General features: G+C 37.8%; 1 protein-coding gene across 1 annotated transcript; it reads right to left on the minus strand.

Annotated features, from left to right (window-relative positions):
* Positions 1-12,317: 12,317 nt before the first annotated feature.
* LOC309490916 (intestinal mucin-like protein) lies at positions 12,318-14,920 on the minus strand. Its single transcript, XM_082160246.1, has 6 exons — positions 14,702-14,920; positions 14,418-14,601; positions 13,967-14,159; positions 13,714-13,877; positions 13,205-13,274; positions 12,318-12,557 (listed from the first exon to the last, which is right to left on the minus strand). Exons 1-6 carry the CDS (start codon positions 14,861-14,863, stop codon positions 12,449-12,451), a joined length of 882 nt encoding a protein of 293 aa, XP_082016372.1. The 5' UTR covers positions 14,864-14,920; the 3' UTR covers positions 12,318-12,448.
* Positions 14,921-15,788: the final 868 nt, after the last annotated feature.

Consider the following 15,788-nt stretch of genomic DNA (forward strand, 5'->3'; position numbering starts at 1 on the left):
ATTATTTGATCCACTAGTTAGCATGCCAGCAGAGCTGTGCTATAGGGTATACTATTAAGCCTTGTCGCGGTCTGTTTGACATGTTTGAAACCTAATTCTCTGAAACCTGTTACGATTGATTGAAGATAAGACCTATGTTTGTCGTTGCCTCCAGAGACATTTGGATGTTTAAACATTTCCTTTCCATTACCTTGTTGATTCTCTGTCATCATCCCACTTATATTTAAAGTGATGTCTGTGGATTAAATGTTGATGCTCACTGAATGCACATCAAGTTTCGTTTTTTTATTTATTATTATTATTATTACATTTAAAATAATGTTTTTTTTATTTTTTATATATTATTATTATTCAAAAAGTAACAAGTAGGCCATAGTGCTCTAGGCACAAACCCCAAACATTGTGAAAGTGTCAATAGTGATTCATAGAAACGATTTCTGCCTTCCGAGAAGGTAGGTCTATTACAGTAATTCCTTCAGGAAATGCAAATCTGGTTTTAAAATGTGTTATCGAAATTCAATCAATTGTAAAGTAAGATGTTCAAACACTCTTAGTTTGCTGATGATTTTGTCCGGTCCTGAATCATAATGAGTTTCATAATGTCAAACAGATTAACTTGCCACATGCATTTATTGTATTTTACATAAAGCCTATATAAACATATAAAAATATATTTTTATTTATATAAAATAAAAATGGTCCCTCTGTGCCGGGAGCAGAGCTCATTTGCATTTAAAGGGATACACACGTGTTTTGAGCTAAAACTTCACATACACACCCTGGGGGACAACAGACACTTATTTGACATATAGCCTATGTTTTACACAAAAAAAAGTAAATCTTGAATTATATTTTCCATAAAAAAAAATGCCTATCAAAATTGTGTCCTCACTCTTTTTAAATTGGGTGACACTTTATTTTAAGGTGTCATTGTTACATCCATCCATCCATCCATCTTCTTCCGCTTATCCGGGGCCGGGTCGCGGGGGCAGCAGTCTAAGCAGAGATGCCCAGACTTCCCTCTCCCTAGACACTTCCTCCAGCTCTTCCGGGGGGACACCGAGGCATTCCCAGGCCAGCCGGGAGATATAGTCTCTCCAGCGTGTCCTAGGTCTTCCCCGGGGTCTCCTCCCAGTGGGACGCGCCCGGAACACCTTCCCGGGAAGGCGTCCAGGAGGCATCCGGAACAGATGCCCGAGCCACCTCAGCTGACCCCTCTCGGTGTGGAGGAGCAGCGGCTCTACTCTGAGTTCCTCCCGAGTGACCGAGCTTCTCACCCTATCTCTAAGGGATCGCCCAACCCAAAGCTCATGACCATAGGTGAGAGTAGGAACGTAGATTGACTGGTAAATCGAGAGCTTCGCCTTGCGGCTCAGCTCTTTCTTTACCACGACAGACCGGTACATCGACCGCATTACTGCAGAAGCTGCACTGATCCGTCTGTCAATCTCCCGTTCCATCCTTCCCTCACTCGTGAACAAAACCCCAAGATACTTAAACTCCTCCACTTGAGGCAGGAACTCTCCACCAACCTGAAGTGGGCAAGCCACCCTTTTCCGACTGAGGACCATGGCCTCGGATTTGGAGGTACTGATTCTCATCCCAGCCGCTTCACACTCGGCTGCAAACCGTCCCAGTGCATGCTGAAGGTCCTGGTTTGATGAGGCCAACACGACAACATCATCTGCAAAGAGCAGAGACGAAATCGTGTTGTCACCAAACCTGACACCCTCCGGCCCCTGGCTGCGCCTAGAAATTCTGTCCATAAAAATTATGAACAGAACCGGCGACAAAGGGCAACCCTGCCGCAGTCCAACACGCACCGGGAACAAGTCTGACTTAATACCGGCAATGCGAACCAAGCTCCTGCTTCGGTCGTACAGGGACCGGACAGCCCTTAGTAAAGGACCCCGGACCCCATACTCCCGGAGCACCCTCCACAGGCCGCCGCGAGGGACACAGTCGAATGCCTTCTCCAAATCCACAAAGCACATGTGAACTGGTTGGGCAAACTCCCATGAACCCTCCAGCACCCTGTAGAGGGTATAGAGCTGGTCCAGTGTTCCACGGCCTGGACGAAAACCACACTGTTCCTCCTGAATCCGAGGTTCTACTATCGGCCGTATTCTCCTCTCCAGTACCCTGGCATAGACTTTCCCAGGGAGGCTGAGAAGTGTGATCCCCCTGTAGTTGGAACACACCCTCCGGTCCCCCTTCTTAAAAAGAGGGACCACCACCCCGGTCTGCCATCCCAGAGGCACTGTCCCCGACCGCCACGCGATGCTGCAGAGGTGTGTCAGCCAAGACAGCCCCACAACATCCAGAGACTTGAGGTACTCAGGGCGGATCTCATCCACCCCCAGTCCCTTGCCACCGAGGAGTTTCTTGACTACCTCTGTGACTTCAGCTTGGGCGATGGACGAGTCCACCTCTGAGCCCTCAGCCTCTGCTTCCTCAATGGAAGACGTGACGGCGGGATTGAGGAGATCCTCGAAGTATTCCTTCCACCGTCCAACGACATCCCCAGTTGAGGTCAACAGCTCCCCACCTCTACTGTAGACTTCATAGAAAGCCAACATGCCAGTTTCCCACTGCTTAAGTCATGCAGGTCGACACAAATAAAATACGTAATTGATGCAGTTTAAAGACAGATCCTTTGGATTCACATTTCTGTTGCTGCTACAGGATGGCACATAATAATGCTTATCATTACACTCAACCTAACATACGCTTCTTATATTCTGTTTGCTACTGGAGACCCAGAATGAGATGTACGTACTGTACCAATAAAAGGAGAAACAAACCACTCAAAGGAATGTTGTATTAAATTAAATATTAGTTTAAAAATTTGTTGTCTTAATTTGTTGTCTTGTCAATCAGTTGTTGTAACTACAGTTGTCAACTCCGTCAGTTTTTATCAACTCCCTCAGTATATAACACTGTCAGGAGAAGGTTTCTGTTCATTTTGAAATAATATATATATTTTTTTTTTCATTTATTGTTAAAATATTTTGAAAAAATCAACTGAACTACATGATATTATGTGTGATTTACTGAGAATATTGGTTATATATAATAATAATTCATTAATTCATTATAATTCATTACATTTATATAGCGCTTTTCTCTGCACTCAAAGCGCTTTACATAGAAGGGGGGAATCTCCTCAACCACCGCCAATGTGCAGCATCCACTTGGATGATGCGACGGCAGCCATATTGCGCCAGAACGCCCACCACACACCAGCTTACTGGTGGAGAGGAGACCGTGATGAAGCCAATCAGTATATGGGGATGATTAGGAGGCCATGATGGACAGAGGCCACTGGGCAAATTTGGCCAGGATGCCGGGGTTACACCCCTACTCTTTCGAAAGACATCCTGGGATTTTTAATGACCACAGAGAGTCATGTTTAATATTCAAAGGATGGTAGATAATTAAGGGATTTAAGAACTGGATTGTTCATAATAACCCTAATCAAGCAAATTTCTTTAGAGAATGTATTTTTTCACTTTTACTAAACACCATTATTACATAATTGAAGACTTTACACTGTTGTTTGATGGATCAAAATAAAATAACACGCTTTTTAATGTGTCTGACGGAGTTGACAGAGTTTAATTTACGTAACATCGATTAAATGATCTGCATAAATACAAATGAAATGTACATTTTTCAGAAAAACCTGTTCCCTTACATGGTTCATTATATTAGACCTTTGTCTACTAATATATCAGTTAATAATAATGTGGTATTAAATAATAAAATCTAATCTTGACTATAATCTTGCCAGCCCAAAACTCATACCAGCAGAGTACACAGGCTTAGTGCGTCATACTGTACTGTGTATTTTGTCTTCATGGTTCTTTCAGGACTCACACCCTTGTTAGTTTGAGATGACAGCAGCGATAAATGTGCGTGACAAAGTTTTTTCCCCATCAAGCTTTCTAATCCTGTTTATTCTCAAACACGTCCAGAACATTAAATGTTGATAGGACTGAAAGACAATATAATTGTGCATAAGCCTAATCAGATTACACTTCCTTAAAGACACTATAAAAGAGCAAGTGCTGACAGACAGCGCACATCAGCTCTTGAGGATAGATGTTGTCTCAACGGTGACGGTGATGATGTCCCAGATGTGGATACAAGCAGATTAGCTCAACTTTGTTCACAACATGAACACTACAGTAGGCTATATTTAAGAAATAAACATGGCATGTTGTCACATGGCATCATGTTGAAATCATATTTTAAGATTCTCCATTTCTGAACTCTCCACCTCCTGAAGACGGAAAGTAAATTACCTCTGGAACAAAGTGAGTCTTCTTCGAGCAATATAAGAAGCCTGCAGAGATACTGATGGTATGGATTCAGCATTCACAGGCTATGTGTGTGATGTGGATGAAAATCTCTGGCCACCAGGGATTTTTAAATTAAAGTCTTGTTAAATTACGTAAATCTGTGATATCTTATGTCTTTATGTAATCAATTGCGAACCAAAACATCAACGTTTGTTTTGATGTTAGTATAAGCTATTTACTTTGAATAAATGTTACCTGAAAAGAATGCAATATTTCATTAATTAATGAATAACATAGGGTACAGTTTAAAGGGGTTCATTTTTTAAATTATGTACTTAGCCTACCTTATCTTGTTAGACTGCTACTTGGACAAAAGCCCGAAATCGGAGTCAAATCGGTGCTCGTTCACACGAGTGACGATCGCTACTGTACGTTATGTGATGAGACACATTAAAGTAGCCCAGGTATTGTGGGACGTCGGTTAACTATGATTTTTATTCACAAATTTTTAACAAATTAATCAAAATCTGGTTTTCTATAATATGCTAAATTAAGAACATGTGTGGATAATTGTTTCAGGAGGACTGATGTCAACAGAAACGTAAAAAAATACCTGAGGGAAATCTGTCCCGTTCAGTAGCTTGACGACAGGGACCTCTTGTGGTAAGATGTAGACCAATGCATTTCCCCCGGCCAGGTACTGAAGGCTTTATACAGTGCGATTCAAATCTAAATAAACAATCTAACAAATTTCAGTTTTAGGAGCTTTTTTCACTGTAAATATGAAACCATGTACTGAAGATTACATTTAAGTATGGGCTACAATGCTAGCATAAAATTATAAATTAAGAGACCGATAAAATATGTACAGCAAATTTACTTTCAGATCAAAATTGGTACTCCAATGATTTGTACTATCAATGTATGCAGACTGGCTCTTTTCTAGAAAACACGCACACGCGCACGCGCACGCACACACGCACACGCGCACACGCACACACACCCAAGAGACTGTAATTGATGCTCTTTATTATGCTTTATTGTGATTTTAATTCATTTCATTGGAAGGAAAAACATCATTATATCATGCATTACCCAAAAAGTTTTTTTTAAATGCCCCCTTCAAAAAATAACTTTACCTCTAGATCAAACCACAAAGAAAAAAATAAGTGGTGCAATATTTGCCAAAATAATTTTAGTCATTAATGCACTACAGCAATCAGCTTAAATCATTGTTATTGTCATTTTCGGTTAGCCTATATATTTTTAGGCTCTACTACACTGCATAAAATGTTTGTAATTTTAACAGCAAAAGACTGTAAAAGTGCTATGATAAAAACCTGTTTATTGGATAATGGCAACTTCCCTTACTTTATATGGTGAAAACCTGTAATGGATCTAACAGGACATTTTATGTCATTTTACAGTATATATATATTTTTTTTTTTAAATGTACAGATTTTGGATGTAAAAGCTAACAATCATCTTATAATTTACAGTGAAAACTAGTAAACTGACATTACCTAAACTCCGTGCGTTATATCAGTTAATGAAATGTGCAGGTTTTTACCACAGGTTTATCTAGAAGATTCTATTTGGGGGTCTATCATTGCAAGCTTTTTTCCACTGTCTTCTTCACATTTGGGAGGAGTGCATGTGCAGCTCTCTATGTACATGTAGTTATGATCAATCTTGGTACTATTGGCACACTCCAGCGTCACCGGTCGAATGCTGGTTTTCTCCTCCTGGCAGCAAGAACAGCTGTGCTTCATGATGTTCTCTTCCATTGAATACCTGTGCAGGTTTCCAAGAAAACACCAGTCAAATGAGTGTAGCACAGCTGGATGTGAGTTTATCCTATTATACGGTATCCACACAAAGGTTTGGATGCTTAAGCAAACTGAAAAATTTAAGTATTTCATTGGATACCTGACAAAATATCAAACCAAATGGCCAACAAATGAGTTAAATTCACTTTTCTGAGCCATTTCAGAAACTGGTTTCAATGTGATTTCTTTTTGTGGATTTGTTTGTTGTTTTGGGAACTATTATATTAAAATGCAATATAATACAGTAGTATGGTATTATATACTAGTATATAGCAGATTAAGCCAATAGATAAATTATTATTCTCCCTTGGTTTTGTCCTCTCTCACATCTGAGGTATTGACCTTCTCTCAACAGTGTTCAATCAATATCACACAACATCATTTTAACAATCTGTTGAATTGATATTTAACAAGCTGATTTTAAATAAATACTGACAATCAATATTGACATTTTTCTCCTTAATTAAATTAAACAACATAAATCAAAAAAAGTTTTAGACTGTATTCAGACATGTCCTGAATTTTGGTAACCCGGCTGCGAACCTCATATAAAATGAATGGCAAATAAACGAGTTGTCATTAGTTTTACTCTGTAACTCTAAGACTTTTATGGTTCTTCTGAGAATTTGTTAGAAGAAAAAAAATGTGTGTGATCGATAGGTGTGTAATGCTCTCACATTGATCCGTCGTCACAGTGGCCAGTGCAGGAAGTGACTTCTACATCCGTGATGGAAGTGCAATCATTGACATGCAGACGGGTGAGGTTCTTCTTAACAACACAGTTTTTGAGTTCACCTGAGAGATAATAGAGGCAGATATGCATTTTTTGCCTCGTACGCTATTTTTAATTTACGTAACATCTATTAAATGATCTGCATTAATACAAATACAGTTTTTGTTCAAGGAAACAATATCTTACAGATCATGCAGCATCCATCTTTGTCAAATTGTGCTGTTCCCTATAAGGACACAAATAATAGAAAGGAAACGTTGCTTAAAAATTTTGTAAAATTCTATGAAATTTGATGTTAGATATGATGGATCTCAACGTCAGAAATATCAGATATATTAGATCCGGCCCCCGGACGTCAAATCCCTGCCAGAAGATATCAATCTTCTATGAGCATGAGAGTTTGACTGGAAAAGCCAGAGAAATGCAGAAGATGAAGTGATGATAATAAAAGAGCAGAGTTTGCTGAATAATCTAAGTTGCGTTTCATTAATCAGTCAGACTTCATCTGAGTGTCAGTCAATTCTGACTTTCTTTTTCACAATTCTGAGAGAAAAAAAAAAAACTGAATTCCAAGATATAAAGTCTCAATTACCTTTTGAGAGTTGATACCTCGCAATTCTTAGCTTAAAAAAGTCTGAATTGTGAGATAAAAAGTTTTTTAATCCTGTAGTGGAAACAAAGCTTCCATACAAAACAATTATCACAGCCATCTGAACAAAATGACTTTTCCAAAACATATTGTAGATATCTTTGATTTACCACAATTTACAAGTTTTATTTTCTTGAAACATTACATGAAATTCTCTAACCAAAGGTTCAACTTTCACGACCTTTAAAGGAATATTTCGTCCCATACCATTTTGCCACCTGTATGAGTTATTTACTGTGAACTGCAGCAGAATATCCAAGCTGCTCTTTTACACACAATGAAAGTGAATGTTGACCATGACTGTCAAGCAAGATTTTTAGTGAACTGAAATTTTGTTCCTCACACAAAGAAGACCAGAACTTTTATGATCTTTTTATAGTGCATTTGATGAGCCCCCATCCTCTTTCATTGCTTGGAATAATATGATCGTGAGTAAATGATGACTATTTGAATGCGTTTCTATGGCTGTGATAATGTTTTGAGATCATTGACAAAAACTGAAATATGTCAAATACGCATTTCTATACTCAAGCAGTAGAAGAAAGCAACAGGGATATAAAATACAAGCAGAACGAGGGTGTAATGTGTGCTCCTCGAATTACAGATTTTCTACTTACAGAAACACAGTCATCTGGATTAAAGGGTGGGCATTGTTTAAAGCTCTCTATCGTCATAAACGTGCCATTCCTTTTCAGACAGGTAGCATTCATACATTTGAAATTGTACTCTTCTCCATCCTAAACAAAAATAGAGACAGGTACATGAAGACTGAAGAAGAGAGCAGATTCACTGTCTGATGAACTGAACAAACAAAGAAAAGTTTGGTAATTGAATGTACCTGGAGAACATGTCTGGTGTTGTCTGGTGCATGATAAATACAGGCATCTTGTGTACATGTTCCACAGCACTCTCCTTCTTTTTTCACATATTCAAACCCCTTGGAGTGAAAAACAAGTTTATATAGTAGTTTTTAGGGGGAAAAAAACATAGAATGTAAGCACAAAATGCTGCATTAGGGCTGGGCAAACGTAAATAATTATAAAAAATTTGCCCAAAAAAATGCACCCAGAAGTGTTCAACACGGAGTTGAAGCTAGAGCTTCTACTTACAGGCCCACAGTCTTGTGAACTCAAGTAAGGACATTCCGTTTTGATCTTCTCGGTCACAAATAAGCCATTAAATTCATGACAGGTAACAGTTTCACATGTGTAACTGCGGACTTCTCCATCCTAACAAAAGACCGACAGACTCCATGAGGATTGAAGGCCAGAAATATTCTTTGTCTGATGAACTGAAAGTTTAAGAATGTTTTCAATACCTTGAGAGTCTGTCTGGTGTTGTTTGGTGCATCATAAATACAGGCCTCTTGTGTACATGATCCACAGCACTCTCCTTCTTTTTTCACATATTCAAACCCCTTGGAGAGAAAAACAAGATTTTACAGTATAGTTTTAATAATGAGATCCGTGTGTATATATATTTAAGTCCCAGCTTGTGATCCTTTCTCTCACACTTCGCTCCCTGACCAACTGTCCTATCTTAATAAAGGCAAAAAAAAAAATGTGTGTGTGGAGTTGAAGCTAGAGCTTCTACTTACAGGCTCACAGTCTTGTGAACTCAAGTAATGACATTCTGATCTGGTCTTCTCTGTGATGAACGAGCCATTAATTTGATGGCAGGTAACAGTTTCACATGTGTAACTGTGGACTTCTCCATCCTAACAAAAGACAGACAGAATCCATGAATCCATGAGCAGATTGTTTTTCTAATAAACTGTAATGATGAAGAAAAATTTGAGAATGTTTTTAAATGTACCTTGAGACTACGAGTGGTGTTGTCTGGTGCATCATAAATACAGGCATCTTGTGTACATGATCCACAGCACTCTCCTTCTTTTTTCACATATTCAAACCCCTTGAAGTGAAAGGCAAGTTTATCATTTTATTAATCAAGTGGAAGCTGTATGAATGTCACTGGTCAACGTGCCACAATGCAACTGATCAGCAATGATTGATTCTAGAGCTTCTACTTACAGGCCCACAGTCTTGTGAACTCAAGTAAGGACATTCTGTGTTGGTTTTCACAGTCACAAACGAGCCATTCATTTGACGGCAGGTAACAGTTTCACATTTGTACTTGTACTCCTCTCCATCCTTCAAAAAGACAGAGAGGCACATTAGGATTAATTCAGAGCAGGCTCTTTGTCTGATGAACTGAAAGAATGAAGAAAAGTTTGAGACTGTACCTTGAGAACATGTCTGGTGTTGTCTGGTGCATCATAAATACAGGCCACTTGAGTACATGTTTCACAGCACTCGCTCTCTTTTTTCATATATTCAAACCCCTTGGAGTAAAAAAAAGAAAAGAAAAAGCATTTACAGTAGTTTTAATAACCCAGTGGAACCTTTATTGCAGCATTTTAAAAAATAATTACTTTTTTAAGCTCTTATTTTGAAAGAATTAAGGTCCCTGAACTCTTTCAAAATAAGAGCTTAAAAAATGTAAGAAATAAGAGCTTATATATATATATTAGTTCTTAGTTCTGTTACACTAATGTTACACTAAAGCAAAACATAAATAACCAACTTAAAACAACACATTTGTGAAGTGTCTAATGTGTCAAATGTGTCTAAGACAGACTTGTACTATACAGTATATATATAAAGAACGATTTTAGTCAGTTTTATTTAAAGTAAACATTATTAAATATTGTTCAAATACTGATTTAATTTTAAAGGATTTAAACTAACTATGAAGTATGAATAAAGAACTATGACCAAAACAATAAGCTATGTAAAATTAGCACTTGGATGTGAGCACATAATGCTGCATTAGGGCTGTGCAAACTTCCTCAATAGATACTTAAAAAAAATAATTAAAAAAACCTAGAAGACGTAGAGTTGAAGCTAGAGCTTCTACTTACAGGCCCACAGTTAAGTGAACTCAAGGACGGGCATTCTCTTATGCTCTTCTCAGTCACAAACAAGCCATTCAATTCATGACAGGTAACAGTTTCACATGTGTAACTGTGGACTTCTCCATCCTAACAAAAGACAGACAGAATCCATGAGGATTGAAGAATAGAGCAGATTATTTGTCTGATGAACTGAAAGAATGAAGTTTGAGAATGTTTTTAAATGTACCTTGAGAGTATGAGTGGTGTTGTCTGGTGCATCATAAACACAGGCATCTTGTATACATGATCCACAGCACTCTCCTTCTTTTTTCACATATTCAAACCCCTTGGAGTGAAAAACAAGTTTATAATTTTAATAATAAAGCAGAAACTGTATGAACTGGTCAACATGCCACAATGCAACTAATCAACAATGAAGCAATGTGACTATCTGACAACATAATGCTGCTTTGGTGCTATAAAAACTTCCTCAATGACTCAATGACTGAAGAAATGTGTACAATCAGATTAGAAAAAGGGTAGTATCTGATAATGCGACAACTATTCAAAATACAAACTGAACAAGTGTATGATGTGTGGAGTTGAAGCTAGAGCTTCTACTTACAGGTCTACAGTCTTGTGAACTCAAGTAAGGACATTCTGTGTTGGTTTTCACAGTCACAGACGAGCCATTAATTTGACGGCAGGTAACAGTTTCACATTTATAATTGTACTTCTCTCCATTCTATAGAAAGACAGACAGAATACATGAAGACTGAGGAAAAGAGGAGACTCTTTGTCAGATGAACTGAAAAGATAGGGATTTTTTTCAAATGTACCTTGAGAACATGTCTGGTGCTGTCTGATGCATTATAAATACAGAACCCTTGCGTACATGATCCATTTGGGCACATGCGGACTGCACAATCTAACTCTAAATGGAACAGAGTGTGAGGAGACTTGACACTTCAATCTTAAAACAAAACTCATTAAAAAAAGAAACAAACTCATCTTACTGCAAACTTGTTTGCTGCAGCATGGATCTGAGGGATCGGTGACATTGACCAGCACAAAGCCGGGCTCAGTGCAGTTCTCAGGGTTCACATCAGGACACTTCTTGGGTTTACAGATCACTGATTGTCTGGCTTTATCACAGATGCAGTCCTCACATTTATACTCAAAATGCTCATCAAACTGCAACAAAAACAAACAAAAAATATTATAACTTGCTTCTTATATGCTTAATATAAGATGCTTCTTCAACAAGTGGCTATTAAGTTAACAGTTTTAAACCTTGCCGTACCTCACGTGGAGTTCCCGAGGGGTCTATGCATCCTACAAGAAAAAACAAAATCAGAAACATTCTCAAAATGGCTCTGGCATGCATGTTGATGTGTTTGATGCAGGTGCAAATTTTCTGTATATCAATATATTGCTTTCCCATTGCCTTTAATAGGCACTACAGCTGGAGTCAAAACCCCAAAGTCCCAGAACAATACAAGATCCCCAATCCAGAAGCCTTTGAGGCCCAGATCCAAACCAAGATCTCTTGGCCTAAGAAACAAACTGCCAATTTTACTCTAATGAAAAAGAGAAAATGCATTTATAACAGCATTCATTTCAGATACCCAACAATCATGTTTTGCCTTATTCTCATTGCTCATAATTAGTGTTCCATGCCAGACATGTTCAGTGACTTAAAGAATATAAAAAATATTGTACAAAATAGTGGTTTAGGTAAATACTATCTTTAGTATGCTGGAAATAGACTGAGGGCTCTTGTAAAACCATAATCTGAGATGTTGACCAATCTGTCTGTCAGTTTATCTATCTAGAGAGGTACAGTATTAAGACAAAGACTTCAACTCTAATAGAGAAGACAGACACACACACACACACACACACACACACACACACACACACACACACACACACACACACACACACACACACACACACACACACACACACACACACACACACACACACACACACACACACACACACACACACACACGCACGCACACTCTGTAATGGCTACTCACCACATTTTGGCACACATATTCCTGACTCTTTGTTGAAGAGTGTTGTGTTCTCAGGGCAGAAGCATCCTTCTGTGAGCACTGAATTGATGCTCTGCATAGGTCTGAAATACACATATTATTTAACCTTTTTACCGTTTATTACACACATTCTGATCACAGATAACATTGCATCCTAGTGATTTTAAACACTGACTGTGAAGTGTGAACACAGACTGAACTCATCTGTCTCTGAGCGTTTGGACATGATCAGTCGTAAGTATCAAATTACATTCATATTTGGCCTTACAGTTATTAAGTGTGTTGGGGGACAGTCAGTAATTTGTATATTCATGGTATATGCATTATGTAAATGCATATTAATAGCAATGATAATCAACTAATTTCATTAATTTAAATATATATTTTTTAAATAGTTACATAAAAAACTTAATATAAAATAACAACAATAGCTTTTTGCTATGGCACTGAAATTAATAAAGATAACTGTGAAATTCTACTGGTTTATGTACTGACAACTAAAATGTTGGTATGGTGACAACACTACTAGACCATATATTAATGTGAAAGCTGGATGTATTAAATATATAATAGACATCATGGCACATATTTGCCTTTAAAAAGGCTTGCTTAACTCCTAAGCTGCACAATAATGCAACCTACCATCAGTATGTACTTATCTTTGACTTAATATGCACAGAATTTTGTCTTTTCAAAACGGTCTAAATTATTAAAAGAAAAAAGGACATACCCATCTCTACATGTTGGTGGTTCAGATGGACCACAAGGCAAAAAGATTTTATCTTCAGAACATTTAATGTCTGAAAAAGAAAAGTTAAAACAATCTCTGAGTTCAAAACTCTACAGCTCCTAAAGAATATTCGGTTACACTTTATTTTAAGGTGTCATTGTTACAGTGTAATTATATACTCAGTAATAATAATTAACTGCATGTACTTGCTATAGGATTAGGGTAGGATTAGGATGTGGTTGAGGGTTAATTGCATGTAATTATGCATAATTTACTGTTATTACTATGGTAAGTACATGTAACATATGTAACAAGGACACTGTAAAATAAAGTGTTACCGAATATTCCACTTCAAACAGGAAAATTTGTCTTCAAATCAAAACACATTTTATTTTCTAAAATAATACATATATATATACTGTATATAGATAGATAGATAGATAGATAGATAGATAGATAGATAGATAGATAGATTCAATTAAATCAATTTATTGTAACAATGATCTTACTGCAAAGGCTAGTGTAGTTCCTCCAGTGTATGCAAACCCCTAATTGAGAGCAAGACCGTGCGTAGCTCTGCAGACTGGCACACACTGCTGCGGGGTCACAACTCTCACGACAGGCTGAAAAGAAGTTTTTAGGGGACATATGGGAATGGCATGCTTCGAACAACCTGAGGAAGTACAAAATGAAGAACAGATGATTGAAAGGGCAAATAACACTTTGGAAGCAAAGCTTGTTAAACATTCTTACACCACTTACTCGCTCATGAGAAGATTGCAGTCACTATGGTTCAGGTTCTGGCATGGTTCTATAATGGGTGTTGATGACATATTCGAGCAATTTTTGCCATTCACACCACTGGCTGGCCAGTAATCCGCCATCTCTGCACAGTCGTTGACCAAGATCCCTCTAGGGATCATGCAGTCATCAGCCTGGTTGTTGTTGCATGTTCCTTAGTAAGAATTATTTGGAATAATTAAGATTAATAATGCACAAACTCAAACCCCTCCTTACAACAACAGCTGTTCTTTTTTATTTTGTCAAACATAATACATTTTCTTGAGTTGTTGCAGTTAAATAAATATTCAAAAACCTTTTATTTATTTAAATGTATTTTATTGCTATATAAATGAACCCTCATATGACCTCATTAACCTTTCACACTATTAACCTCACTATTTAAACAAATTTTTTTAATGTGCTAACTTACCACAGTGACCTTGTGTGTTTTCTCCAAAATGCTGGAACGGCAGGTTGATGCTAAAGTCAGTGTTTCCGAATGTTAAATTGACTTTTAGCTCTGGGATCTCCAGGAACAAATTTAGGCCTGAGCTTATAACCATCACATCTTTATGAACATATGGCATTGTTAACACAACATTGTCCTTCAGAGCCTTATAGAAAAACAGACAACCACAAAGAAACCCAACACATTTACAATACAGTACAGAACACTTACTTAAAATCTTTTTGCAATCCTAATGTAGGACTCACCTCCAGACTCACACCTTCTGTTAACCCGTTATTCCTAAGTGTAATTACTTGTTTGTTGTAAGACACAATAATGGATCTGGGACAGGATGCACGCTCACCAATGTCACAGTAGACATTGTCAATGTAGATCTTTAAGTTGAATTGCGGCCTAATTTCCTCCATTAATATATAAGTGCAGTTTCCTTGGTAAGTGTAGTGGAGTCCATCAAATGTAATGTAATGTGAGTTGCCCCAGCCTTGACAAAAGCCTAAGATTAGAAGAGGGTGAACAATAAACAAAAGATTATGGACCAAGCACAAAAGTTAGCTAGTTTTTTTCCCTTTCGAAACGGTCTCTCACATTGCGTGAATCACGCTTTGGGGGAACTCTGTTTTCTCCGAAATACTGAAGCCTGATTTGTTAACGCTTGTGCAGCTGCACAAACCTATTGCATTAGTTTCCTAGGGCCCTTATAGTGGGTCCTAGTAACAACTTCTGTTCTGCACAGCGTTATGTTATATTGTTCCAAAAAAGAATGATTCACCTTACTAAACAGTAGGACGCGAGTAGATGCTAACACTTCTCAGTCGAAAGATTCTGATGAAATAGCACTCTTATGCTTATATAGGCAGTCGGTCCTGCCTGTTTTAGCGGGCTGAAAAGCCATAGGTTTGTGCAGCGGCACACATGGACACTGATATCGTATTTTGGAATTATTTCTTGGACACATAGTCGCAGTTTCCTTGGAACACATAATAAATGATGTGACCAATGACGGTCACCCCAGCTACTGCATTGACCTGCATTGATTTCAGAAAGTTAAACCAAAATAATAAACATCAGTTTCCTAGAGCATGGTTTAAACTCACATGGACACTCATACTTAGTGCAGCAGCCATTGTTATAATAAACCTTCACAGGTTTCAGTCCATTGACACATGTAGGTATAACAGAATCAGTTGGATCACACTGTACAGGGTTTGTGGTGACATTCCCATTTATGCAGTTTTTAGTCGTACATCCTTCATTCCATGACTCTCCATTCTGTTAAAGATTAAAAAAATATTGATGAACAAAGGGACAAAGGAACAATGGGCTTATCTATTT

Source organism: Leuciscus leuciscus, assembly GCF_965113295.1.
Source record: "Leuciscus leuciscus genome assembly, chromosome: 25".
Taxonomy (NCBI): domain Eukaryota; kingdom Metazoa; phylum Chordata; class Actinopteri; order Cypriniformes; family Leuciscidae; genus Leuciscus; species Leuciscus leuciscus.

Coding starts and splice junctions, on each gene's coding strand:
- LOC309490916 (XM_082160246.1), bottom strand. CDS start 14,863: ATGGAGGAAATTAGGCCGCAATTCAACTTAAAGATCTACATTGACAAT. Junction 14,160..14,417: donor AAACACACAAGGTCACTGTG/GTAAGTTAGCAC, acceptor ATTCTTACTAAG/GAACATGCAACAACAACCAG. Junction 13,878..13,966: donor TGCAATCTTCTCATGAGCGA/GTAAGTGGTGTA, acceptor GTACTTCCTCAG/GTTGTTCGAAGCATGCCATT.